The following is a 12,628-nucleotide window of genomic DNA, read 5'->3' as shown; positions in this document are numbered from 1 at the left end:
AGTTGATTTACTGGCTAAACAAGCACTTAGTAGTGGGGATGTTGATGTACTGGCTAAACAAGCACTAAGTAGTGGGGATGTTGATGTACTGGCTAAACAAGCACTAAGTAGTGGGGATGTTGATGTACTGGCTGAACAAGCACTAAGTAGTGGGGATGTTGATGTACTGGCTAAACAAGCACTAAGTAGTGGGGATGTTGATGTACTGGCTAAACAAGCACTAAGTAGTGGGGGATGTTGATGTACTGGATAAACAAGCACTAAGTAGTGGGGATGTTGATGCACTGACTGAACAAGCACTAAGTAGTGGGGATGTTGATGTACTGGTTAAACAAGCACTAAGTAGTGGGGATGTTGATGTACTGGCTAAACAAGCACTAAGTAGTGGGGATGTTGATGTACTGGTTAAACAAGCACTAACTAGTGGGGATGTTGATGTACTGGCTGAACAAGCACTAAGTAGTGCGGGATGTTGATGTACTGGCTAAACAAGCACTAAGTAGTGGGGATGTTGATGTACTGGCTAAACAAGCACTAAGTAGTGGGGATGTTGATGTACTGGGTTAACAAGCACTAAGTAGTGGGGATGTTGATGTACTGGCTAAACAAGCACTAAGTAGTGGGGATGTTGATGTACTGACTAAACAAGCACTAAGTAGTGGGGATGTTGATGTACTGGCTGAACAAGCACTAAGTAGTGGGGATGTTGATGTACTGGGTTAACAAGCACTAAGTAGTGGGGATGTTGATGTACTGGTTAAACAAGCACTAAGTAGTGGGGATGTTGATGTACTGGCTAAACAAGCACTAAGTAGTGGGGATGTTGAGGTTATAGTTTCAATGAGCAAAGCAGAAGCAAAAAGCCTGATATGGACAGTGATGGTGCAGAGATGACAGGTTAAAAGCCTGATATGGACAGTGATGGTGCAGAGATGACAGGTTAAAAGCCTGATATGGACAGTGATGGTGCAGAGATGACAGGTTAAAAGCCTGATATGGACAGTGATGGTGCAGAGATGACAGGTTAAAAGCCTGATATGGACAGTGATGGTGCAGAGATGGCAGGTTAAAAGCCTGATATGGACAGTGATGGTGCAGAGATGGCAGGTTAAAAGCCTGATATGGACAGTGATGGTGTAGAGATGGCAGGTTAAAAGCCTGATATGGACAGTGATGGTGCAGAGATGGCAGGAGCAGTTGACTAGAGATACTAAGGGAAGGCATTTATTTCAAGTACAGAGGAAAGTCGGGGAGGACGGTAGGGAGGGACAGATTTTTTACAAGATTAAGGGTGGGACACAGTCTGTTAAATAAGACCTTAAATGTGATAGGAATGCTTCCAACAGGAAAGTGTGATTATTGCCAGGAAACAGAGACAGTGGGGCATGTATAGCTACAGTGTGGGCAGTATCAGAGGGAAAGAGAGAGGCTGATATCTAGTATGAGGGAGAAGGGAGAAGGGGATACAAGAAATTAGTTTAAAGAGTATATTGAGTAAAACGTCATATTAGATATACTCTCAAATATCTAGTTATTTTTTTAAAGAGCAATGGGTCTGGCAGGTAGGATTTAGTGTCTCTCTGTCTCTATCCCACAATCCAGTACATTAGGTGGCGGTAATGCACCATAACGTTGGATGCCAACCAATAACCAATGCCAACCGATAAACCCCACCGAAGAAGAAGCCAGTTGGCCAACCCTGCTCTAGGGGTCTCGGCGCTACGTTAGTACGAGTTACTCACAGGGGCAGCGTTGCTGGTTCAAACACCTCTCAGACCGTGTTCCCCCTCGTTATAAACCTGACAACGGAAACACACTAGTAATATTCACCTAACTAGCTAGTTGTAATGAAGCAACTTACTAAGACACATTGAGTGAGTTGACATGTTGCCTCTTCACAGATCGCCCGGGAATCAGCCCACACTGTTCCATCGTCCACAATGGAAAGTTGCTGGATTCCCGACATTTGGCTTCGTTCACTGCCTCATTCTCCAGGCTTTGGTCATCTGTATCGCAGTATTGAAATGACTCGAAATCATACATTTTTCTATTATTTTATTTCAAATGTCACGTTATTCAACTTCTGACCCAAAACATCTATTTTAAGTGTCTTTTTCGGTTGTTTTATTCCGTGTTTTTACTGCCATCTAGCGGAGAACCTAGGTGCTGATAGAAATTAGTTTTGATTGGTTGCGAGGTACTTCCGTGTACATCCGCCAGCCAATCACATGGCTTATTCTCCAGTTTTTTGAACCTGAGCATTTTAACCGTCAGGCGCGTCAGATGATTTGTCTGTGAGTTACTCGAAGCGGGAGCGGATTAGTTAAAACGTGTTGCAGTGACAAGTTCATTTGTTTTAGGTAAAACAAGAAAAATGGAATTGGATTCCATGAAGTATGCCGAATTGCGCAGTCTTGCGAAGGAGGTTGGGCTCAAAACCTCAAAACTGAAGGTACAATAAATCGTAAACATAAACGTTACGGCATTGGGTTGTTTGTGGGTTAGCTAACGCGTTAGCTAGCTAACGTTACCCAACTAATAGCTAGTTAACGTACTATATTATCCATCACGTTGTTTTGCAGTGTACAACCTAGTTAACTTTGTGTTTTATGTGTTTAAAGGCTGATAAGCTTCTGAAGGCGCTCAAGGAGCACTTGCAGCTGCAACAACAACCGCAAGAAGATGTTGCAGTGGACGTACGTTAAGTTCTGTCTTGAAGCTCCCTCCAACTTCTGTTCAAATTATGACCCCCCACCCCCCTTGTTTTTGTTCTATTTGACTTAAAATCAAATTTTATTTGTCCCATGCGCCGAATACAACAGACTTACTTACAAGCGTTTTAACCAACAATGCAGATGTGTAAAGGTATTTACTGAATAAATTGAAGTAAGCAAGAAAATAGAAAAATGTAAAATAACAGTAACAAGGCTATATAGAAGGGGTACCGGTACAATGTGTGGGGGCACAGATTAGTCGAGGTAATATTTACATGTAGGTAGAGGTAAAGTGACTATGCATACTGTATACTACTACATTGATATTGATTACTGCATTGGGCTCCCGAGTGGCGCAGCGGTCTAATGTACTACAGTCCCTGGTTTGAATCCAGGCTGTATCACATCCGGCCGTGATTTAGGAGTACCATAGGGTAGAGCACAATTGGCCCAGTGTCTTCTGGGTTTGGCCGGGGTAGGCTGTCATTGTCAATAAGAATTTGTTCTTAACTGACTTGCCTAGTTAAATACAGGTGTAAATTGATATTGATTACTGCATTGTTGGGATAAGAACTTGCAAGAAAGTCATTTCACTGTATTTGTGCACTTGACATTTTAAAAACGCAACTTATCACACTTCTACATGATCTGCAAGGTACACAGATTTCTCCTTAACTTTCTTTCTGTGTGTTTATAACTAGCTATGTTTTGCATTGTAATTTCACAGCCAGTAGAAAACCTCTGGTTGTGTATTTAGCAGGGAGATGAGACTGGCGTTGCTGCACAGGATGACATCAACTCAACCCAGGAAATCAACAATTCATCACATGATGATGATGATGATGAGCCTTCACTAAAACAACCAGCTCGGGAGTTTGTTACCAAACGTCGCGGTAGAGGGCGACCGAAGAAGAGGAAGGAACCTGAAGATGAGGAACAGGTGTGTGTGCCCCAACAGTGGTCTCCATGTGTCTTATGTTAAGGATATGTGTTTGAGAAACTGAACTATGGTGTTTTTTGATCATCTAGATGTTTGAGAGGCTGGTTGAACCCAGAATCGACCAAGGGAGTGTGAAGAGAAGGAAAACGTCTGCCGCTAAGGATTCTGGGGTGGCAGCACCAGTGGAGGAGTCACAGAAAACCAATGTTCAGACACAGCCTGAACCTGGCCACACAGATGCAGTGACGTTTGAGGAAGGTTAGTCTGGTGGACAAGGTTCAATTGTAGATTATTATGTAGAGCATCAACTCTGGTTTTAGTCACCTCATTAGGGTGGCAGGTAGCCTAGCGGTTAAGTGTTGGGCCAGTAACCGAAAGGTCGGCGGTTTGAATCCCAGAGTCGACTAGCTAAAAAAATTAAAATCTGTCTGCCCTTGAGCAAATCACATAACCCTAATTGCTCCTGTAAGTTGCTCTGGATAAGAACATCTGCTAAATGACTAAAATGTTTTAAAAATATATATATATATATCTTGATCACATTCTCATATTGCTTTGTACAGGAGAGGGACAGAAGGTGGTGAAGCCTGTAGGAAGAATCCCTCGTCATGAGGGGCTCCTGAAGAGGACTAAGTCAATGCTGAAGCCTACTACCCCAAGTTAGTCGTCTGAATCATATGTTCTGTATCTACAGGATCTAAAACATTCAAGATTAAACATTTTTTAGGTCTTTGCTTGAAACGATGTCTGTCCGGAATGCATTAAGCCTCAAGATAAGTAGTGAAAATTCTGACCTGAAAATTTTTTACTTTCTATTGTAGACTTCAGAAAGCTCCACGAGGCACATTTCAAGAAGATGGAGTCCATTGATTCATACGTGGAAAGGAAGACTAAGCAAGTTGATTTGTTCAGAAGTTCAGTGAAGGAACTGAAGGTAATGAACTATATCCATCAAAACTCAACTCTGGACCTCAAAGCCAGTTCCACTGTGTTTTTTTAAATCGGGGACTAATTTAGACCTGGGACACCAGGTGGGTGAAATCAATTATCAGGTAGAACAGAAAACCAACAGGCTTCGGACCTCGCGGGGTCAGAGTTGAAATCCCCTGAACTATATAATAGAGGTGGTGTTTGTGTTGTGGTCAAGGTGGGGTTTGATGTTCAATCTCAAATAAGCCCAAGGAATTATTTATTACAAAATTGCATAGCTAATTCATAAATTTAGCAAATGGCTAATCATATATTGTCTTGGTATTCTTCAGGTTCTCTCTGATAAGACTCTTCCTAAACCAACTGAAGGAAAACCTCCAGCAGTAAGTAGTAAATGTTGAATCTTTTTAAGCTCTTAATTGGTTCCAAGTCAATTGTTGCTTGGTGTGATCAATCATTGATGTATTTTCCAGATCTCAACCTCGAGCTGTGCCTCCCTGTTCAGCCCAGCGTCCCAGAGACCTGCCACAGACAGATGCAGACAGACTCGGTTCTCAGCCATCAAATCTGCCACGGATAAAAGTAGACTCTCGGCCAGTAAGCCAGCTACAGACAAACGCAGACAGACCCGGGTCTCTGCCACCAACGTCCCTCAGAAGGACACTGTTGTTCCATTCAGACCCACAGTCCTGTCCACTTGCAAGATCAATGTTCGGTGAGTCTTTAAAAAAAAACATTGGTCTGATTTAGTTAGTACCAAGTACTTTACAGTGCTACTGAAACTTCTAGGTAAACCTCTTCTGATGAACGTCACACCATGCCCGGTGTGATGAGTTGCTGCAAAATAGAGGTTAACTAACTAGCTTTTGTTCAGGTGACCGTTTTCTAGAATGAAATGTTATAGAATAAGTCCAACTGTTGTTTTTTTTTGGTAAAGGTTCTCTCAGGCTACTCGGGATAATGAGCACAAGAGGTCCATGGTTAAGACACCAGCACGCGCGTCAACCCGTGTGGAACTCGTCACTCCTGGGAAAGAGACTAAAGTTGTTGGCGGGAAACATGAAGTCAACAAGCCCTCTGTTCTCTCTAGCACCAAGACGCCAGGTAACGTCCTTTCTAAATCTACATCACGTTAAATCTCATTTCTATGTTGTCATTACTTTGCATTTTCTATGCATTACAAATGAATGGATTCCTTCCTGTTTTCTATTGTATTTTTCCTTTTTTTTTTAATAAGGAACAGCATTTGTGTTTAATGGAAACACCAGTGTTCTTTCTAACACTCCTGGAACCAACAAGGCCAACTTTGATCTGAAGGCCAGTCTCTCTAAGCCTCTCACCTACAAGCCTCACAGGGGTAAGTCGATAACGCCCTGGTTTATCGTGTCTGGTCAATAACGCCCTGGTTTATCGTGTCTAGTCGATAACGCCCTGGTTTATCGTGTCTAGTCAATAACGCCCTGGTTTATCGTGTCTAGTCAATAACGCCCTGGTTTATCGTGTCTAGTCAATAACGCCCTGGTTTATCGTGTCTAGTCAATAACGCCCTGGTTTATCGTGTCTAGTCAATAACGCCCTGGTTTATCGTGTCTAGTCAATAACGCCCTGGTTTATCGTGTCTAGTCAATAACGCCCTGGTTTATCGCGTCTAGTCAATAACGCCCTGGTTTATCGCGTCTAGTCAATAACGCCCTGGTTTATCGTGTCTAGTCAATAACGCCCTGGTTTATCGCGTCTAGTCAATAACGCCCTGGTTTATCGTGTCTAGTCAATAACGCCCTGGTTTATCGTGTCTAGTCAATAACGCCCTGGTTTATCGCGTCTAGTCAATAACGCCCTGGTTTATCGCGTCTAGTCAATAACGCCCTGGTTTATCGTGTCTAGTCAATAACGCCCTGGTTTATCGTGTCTGGTCAATAACGCCCTGGTTTATCGTGTCTGGTCAATAACGCCCTGGTTTATCGTGTCTGGTCAATAACGCCCTGGTTTATCGTGTCTGGTCAATAACGCCCTGGTTTATCGTGTCTGGTCAATAACGCCCTGGTTTATCGTGTCTGGTCAATAACGCCCTGGTTTATCGTGTCTGGTCAATAACGCCCTGGTTTATCGTGTCTGGTCAATAACGCCCTGGTTTATCGTGTCTGGTCAATAACGCCCTGGTTTATCGTGTCTGGTCAATAACGCCCTGGTTTATCGTGTCTGGTCAATAACGCCCTGGTTTATCGTGTCTGGTCAATAACGCCCTGGTTTATCGTGTCTGGTCAATAACGCCCTGGTCAATAACGCCCTGGTTGATCGCGTCTGGTCAATAACGCCCTGGTTGATCGTGTCTGGTCAATAACGCCCTGGTTGATCGTGTCTGGTCAATAACGCCCTGGTCAATAACGCCCTGGTTTATCGTGTCTGGTCAATAACGCCCTGGTTTATTGTGTCTAGTCAATAACGCCCTGGTTTATCGTGTCTAGTCAATAATGCCCTGGTTTATCGTGTCTGGTCAATAACGCCCTGGTTTATCGTGTCTGGTCAATAACGCCCTGGTTTATAACGCCCTGGTTTATCGTGTCTAGTCAATAACGCCCTGGTTTATCGTGTCTGGTCAATAACGCCCTGGTTTATCGTGTCTGGTCAATAACGCCCTGGTTTATAACGCCCTGGTTTATCGTGTCTAGTCAATAACGCCCTGGTTTATCGTGTCTAGTCAATAACGCCCTGGTTTATAACGCCCTGGTTTATCGTGTCTGGTCAATAACGCCCTGGTTTATAACGCCCTGGTTTATCGTGTCTAGTCAATAACGCCCTGGTCAATAACGCCCTGGTTTATCGTGTCTGGTCAATAACGCCCTGGTTTATCGTGTCTAGTCAATAACGCCCTGGTTTATAACGCCCTGGTTTATCGTGTCTGGTCAATAACGCCCTGGTTTATAACGCCCTGGTTTATCGTGTCTAGTCAATAACGCCCTGGTCAATAACGCCCTGGTTTATCGTGTCTGGTCAATAACGCCCTGGTTTATCGTGTCTGTAGGGAAGCTGAAGCCTTATGGAGAGACCAAGGAAAACACAGCTGACCAGTCTCAGATTGTCCCTTCACACCAGAAGAACTACAAACAGCACCCGGTTCAGACAAGGTGAGTATCGAGAAACAAAAAGTTAAAAGTGGATGGGGGAATTTGAGTAATTGAAAAAAGCTGGGAATTAAAATCGTTTGTTGATTACTCAAAACATCGGAGAAAAAGGCCCAAGGGAACTCTGTCCTGAAACTTGTTCTCTTTCCGAATGGCTGAATTGCCTGTTGTATTGATTTCCATATTTTATTTGATTCAAGGGAGGAAAGGAGAACAAAACAGACTGAAGACAGGAAGCAGAAGAAAGTGAATATGCTTGGAGCCAGACGAGGCCTCGTCATGACCTAATTATTATTCTGTCATTTTTCCCCACTCTTCTGTAAAAGTTTAGACCCTGTTATTTTACATCTGTCCTCTATACTGTTCCAACCTGTTATGATTGTTAAATTCAGGTTCCTGAAACACTTCACCATTACAATGTCATGAACTTTATTGTTCACATTAACATGTTGGTCATCTGTAATTCACATGTTTTACAGTGCGTATAAGTTTTTGTACTTTTTTTTCAGGATTGTAAATACATGTAGTAAATTTGGCATTTCCCGAAGTAGCGTTTTTTTTTTTAATGACTTGGTAGGTGATGCTTGTTGTCCTCAGACTTCAGGGTTCCTCTTGTACACCTCATATGCAAACGCCTCTGTGTGCGCACGGTCGTTACACACAGCAACAAAATCAATCTCCAGCTGAAATGGACCATCTGCCTTATCACCCAACGTTATTCCAATGGTGTTGACCTAGGAGCACAAAACGGACATTAGAGTGGCAAAAAAAACGTAGCAAGTGAATCATAATTTTACCCATGTCTGAGTACTATGTAGTACACTTAGTATTATTCACATTTTTCTTACCTTGTCCAACCAGAGAGGATGCTGATCATCTTGTATCCTCCCACGACTAGAGAGGAAGAATTTTGAGAATGGAATCTGTAAAGGTGCAATCAAATGTTAGCATCTAAATACTTCTGGACCATTAGTAGTCACAACTAAGATCACACGGCGATAGCCTCGCTCATGTCCCATAGTCACAACTAAGATCACACGGCGATAGCCTCGCTCATGTCCCATAGTCACAACTAAGATCACACGGCGATAGCCTCGCTCATGTCCCATAGTAGTCACAACTAAGATCACACGGCGATAGCCTCGCTCATGTCCCATAGTCACAACTAAGATCACACGGCGATAGCCTCGCTCATGTCCTATAGTAGTCACAACTAAGATCACACGGCGATAGCCTCGCTCATGTCCTATAGTCACAACTAAGATCACACGGCGATAGCCTCGCTCATGTCCCATAGTAGTCACAACTAAGATCACACGGCGATAGCCTCGCTCATGTCCTATAGTCGTCACAACTAAGATCACACGGCGATAGCCTCGCTCATGTCCTATAGTAGTCACAACTAAGATCACACGGCGATAGCCTCGCTCATGTCCTATAGTAGTCACAACTAAGATCACACGGCGATAGCCTCGCTCATGTCCTATAGTAGTCACAACTAAGATCACACGGCGATAGCCTCGCTCATGTCCTATAGTAGTCACAACTAAGATCACACGGCGATAGCCTCGCTCATGTCCTATAGTAGTCACAACTAAGATCACACGGCGATAGCCTCGCTCATGTCCCATAGTAGTCACAACTAAGATCACACGGCGATAGCCTCGCTCATGTCCCATAGTAGTCACAACTAAGATCACATGGCGATAGCCTCGCTCATGTCCTATAGTAGTCTTAACTAAGATCACACAGCGATATCCTCGCTCATGTCCCATAGTAGTCACAACTAAGATCACACGGCGATAGCCTCGCTCATGTCCCATAGTCACAACTAAGATCACACGGCGATAGCCTCGCTCATGTCCCATAGTCACAACTAAGATCACACGGCGATAGCCTCGCTCATGTCCCATAGTCACAACTAAGATCACACGGCGATAGCCTCGCTCATGTCCCATAGTCACAACTAAGATCACACGGCGATAGCCTCGCTCATGTCCTATAGTAATCACAACTAAGGTCACATGGTGATAGACTCACTCATTTCCTATGTACTGTGTGAGACAGCAAACAATTTGAAGACCGTTTCCTTAAATGAAAAGCTAAAACCAAGCAAGTGAGACTTTGAGCATGTTCAGTGAGAAATGAGCTGTGTAAAACAAAAATATGCCTTTATGTAGACACTGGAATCATATCTCTATTCATGGCATTTCTATCTGCAACTGAAATCAAAGTTTATTTGTCACGTGTGCCGAATACAATAGGTGTAGACCTCACAGTGAAATGCTTACTTACAGGCTCTAACCAATAGTGCAAAAAAGGTGTTAGGTGAACAATAGGTAAGTAAAGAAATAAAACAGCGAGGCAACATACAGACACTGGTTAGTCAGGCTGATTGAGGTAGTATGTACATGTAGATATAGTTAAAGTGACTGCAGAGATGAACAGAGTAGCAGTAGCGTAAAAGGGGTTGGTGGGTGGCGGGACACAATGCAGATAGCCCGGTTAGCCAATGTGCGGGAGCACTGGTTGGTTAGCCCAATTGAGGTAGTATGTACATAAATGTATAGTTAAATTGACTATGCATATAAGATAAAGAGTAACAGTATAACATTAGTCCGTCCCCTCGCCGCGAACCAGGGACCCTCTGCACACAACAACAGTCACCCACGAAGCATCGTTACCCATCGCTCCACAAAAGCTGCAGAGCAAGGAGAACCATTACTTCAAGGTCTCAAAGTGAGTGAAACGCTATTAGCGCGCACCACCGCTAACTAGCTAGCCATTTCACATCGGTTACAGCAGCAGCGTCAAAAAAGTCCCTGGCTAGGCTGTACCTTGACATCTTGCCAGTAAGGTCCTCCCCGTGTGTACAGGAAGTAACTGTACATGTCGTCCTTCTGGTGTGAGAAGTAGGTCTCCGCCCCGACGTTAATCATCCATGGTCGCCCGTCACCACGGATACGCAGGTGCAGGGTGTTAAAGCTGGACCAATCGTGATGCTTCTTACTGTCAAACGAACCCTAGAGAAAAAAATGTTTTTGGGGGTTAACATCTCGCATGGCCAAGGTTGAGTCATGGAACTGATGGAAGGACGTGCTCAATGTTTGGCAGATGTTTAATCTTACTGGGGAGGAAAGACTAGCCTGAGTACCGGTGTTTGTATAATCATGCCAACTCATTGGCAAGAGGGCAGAAACAGACTGGCACCCGGGCTAAGTCAAGACAGCATCAGTACTAACCATGGGTGGTTTGGAACGCAGCGTGCAGTATCCACTATATCGTGTCTCTCCATCCCTGGGGGGAGCAGAACAGAGGGTCCCATACATTAGACATGTAGCGTTGTTCCTGCCTAGCTTCAGATAGGCCTCACTCCTCCCACCGATCTCTTGGTCTGAAGATACTGTCCACTGCTCCAGGCTCTCTGGCCCTCTGAACTCCCAGATCACCCTGGTCTGTTCCAGGATATGTTCAATCAGTGGCTTTCCCTCTGGCCCTGCCCAGCGGCCCAGAAACTCATTCTTCAGCAGGGTCAAATGCTTTCGTATCCCCTCCACACCTTTATTGAAGTCAAACCTCTTCAATATGGGGGTGTTGTCCTGTGTCTGGCCTGGCCGTCTGTACTCTCCTCCAGAGATAGCCCTCCATCCCACAGACAGGTGTGAGGCCAAGAGTCTCTGTTTGTAGCAGGATCCAAGAAATCTCCCTGCTGGGGTGAAATGTGTAGCTCTTGACACTGCCATATAAAGTAATCCTGGATTCTTGCCTTAATGTTGGGGAGGGGGGGAGGGGGGGAGGGGGGCAAAAGTGGTCGTTAAGTATCGACTGTCAAGAGGACCAAGTACAATGTCACAGTCAGGGCATTGTCATGTTCATTGCCTTAGGTATCCCATGATCATCTCACTCACTTCCGTTACACATAAATCATTGACGATGACGAAAGCATCTTCTGTAAGGGGATGTTTTGTTGTGCCGCGACAGTCGGTCTGAACATTAAAACACGCATTTCTTGCGATACTGTTTTGGAAGCATAAGGACCTTATATTTCATATCAGCAAGAAATGAATTACATTGATACACCGTTTATTGGGTTAGGATTCCCACACGACCATATTTCCATGTTACAGCGCTTGTTTACGGAAAACAGACGGAAGACAGAGTGGACAACCTGTGCTAAGAACGCCACAAACGTGTTTTACTTAAAAAGGTACTGTCTGCTGCAACTGTGTTAACCGGTTAAAACTGTTTACATTAATAGTGTGTATTTTGCATTTGAGAAATTATTTTGATGTGATAAGTATAGGGATTTATAGGGATTTGTTTCTAGAAGCGTAACGAGATTGAGAATCGATTAAAATCAACACATGTAGATGAGTACTTGGCTGTTTTGGCTTCCAGAGCCAATTCACCCTTTAAACAGAACATGTAACATTGGATAAGGAATACCGTTAGGCTCCTTTAGTGCAATATTGGGCTAAGCCATTAGCTAGGCGACCACATCAACATTCTGTAACAGGACATCCAGGTTCTGGTTAATAGTCATGAAGACAAGCTAAGTGAATAACAGAATGTACAATATCAATCAACTCATTTTGATAGCAGGAAATGTAATGTTTTCTCGTTAACGTTACTTACCCGCTGGCTAGACGGCGACTGACAGCTATACTTGATGCCGGTTGGATCGGTCTCACGAATTTATTTATGACTGGCCTTAAGTAAATAGCATTGTGTTCTTCACTTTTTAGCGTAGAATTACATACGATAAAATCAGTATAATCTCTAACCGACTTTATAAATGTGTAATCATGATTAAAGAATACGGAAGCGTGCAAATCCAAGGTTGTGGTCCGTCCAGATAAAAGCCCTCTCTGAAATCACTGCTGGTGATTTTCGGTTCCACTTGTTCTCTACTGTCTCTCCTC

At 43.8% G+C, this 12,628-nt stretch overlaps 2 protein-coding genes across 4 annotated transcripts; one reads left to right on the top strand and one right to left on the bottom strand.

Moving 5' to 3' along the window:
- The first annotated feature begins 2,269 nt into the window (after positions 1-2,269).
- On the top strand, positions 2,270-8,253 carry LOC129811284 (nucleolar and spindle-associated protein 1-like). Of its 3 annotated transcripts, none has more exons than XM_055862462.1 (12): positions 2,270-2,452; positions 2,622-2,696; positions 3,475-3,654; positions 3,744-3,912; positions 4,218-4,313; positions 4,476-4,588; positions 4,917-4,967; positions 5,058-5,299; positions 5,522-5,688; positions 5,822-5,941; positions 7,607-7,709; positions 7,907-8,253. In XM_055862462.1, exons 1-12 carry the CDS (start codon positions 2,375-2,377, stop codon positions 7,992-7,994), a joined length of 1,482 nt encoding a protein of 493 aa, XP_055718437.1. In that variant the 5' UTR covers positions 2,270-2,374; the 3' UTR covers positions 7,995-8,253. The 3 variants fall into 3 exon arrangements, with proteins under 3 accessions (XP_055718437.1, XP_055718438.1, XP_055718436.1); XM_055862463.1 differs by having other exon boundaries at positions 3,472-3,654; positions 5,828-5,941; XM_055862461.1 differs by having other exon boundaries at positions 3,472-3,654.
- ndufaf1 (NADH:ubiquinone oxidoreductase complex assembly factor 1) lies at positions 8,119-12,614 on the bottom strand. Its single transcript, XM_055862464.1, has 5 exons — positions 12,342-12,614; positions 10,949-11,472; positions 10,544-10,729; positions 8,555-8,629; positions 8,119-8,440 (listed from the first exon to the last, which is right to left on the bottom strand). Exons 2-5 carry the CDS (start codon positions 11,447-11,449, stop codon positions 8,300-8,302), a joined length of 903 nt encoding a protein of 300 aa, XP_055718439.1. The 5' UTR covers positions 11,450-11,472; positions 12,342-12,614; the 3' UTR covers positions 8,119-8,299.
- Between the last annotated feature and the right edge of the window lie 14 nt (positions 12,615-12,628).

The sequence above is a fragment of the Salvelinus fontinalis genome, chromosome 15, assembly GCF_029448725.1.
Source record: "Salvelinus fontinalis isolate EN_2023a chromosome 15, ASM2944872v1, whole genome shotgun sequence".
Taxonomy (NCBI): domain Eukaryota; kingdom Metazoa; phylum Chordata; class Actinopteri; order Salmoniformes; family Salmonidae; genus Salvelinus; species Salvelinus fontinalis.
The sequence above is the reverse complement of the archived record's forward strand: the minus strand, read 5'-3'. Positions and strand labels throughout refer to the sequence as shown.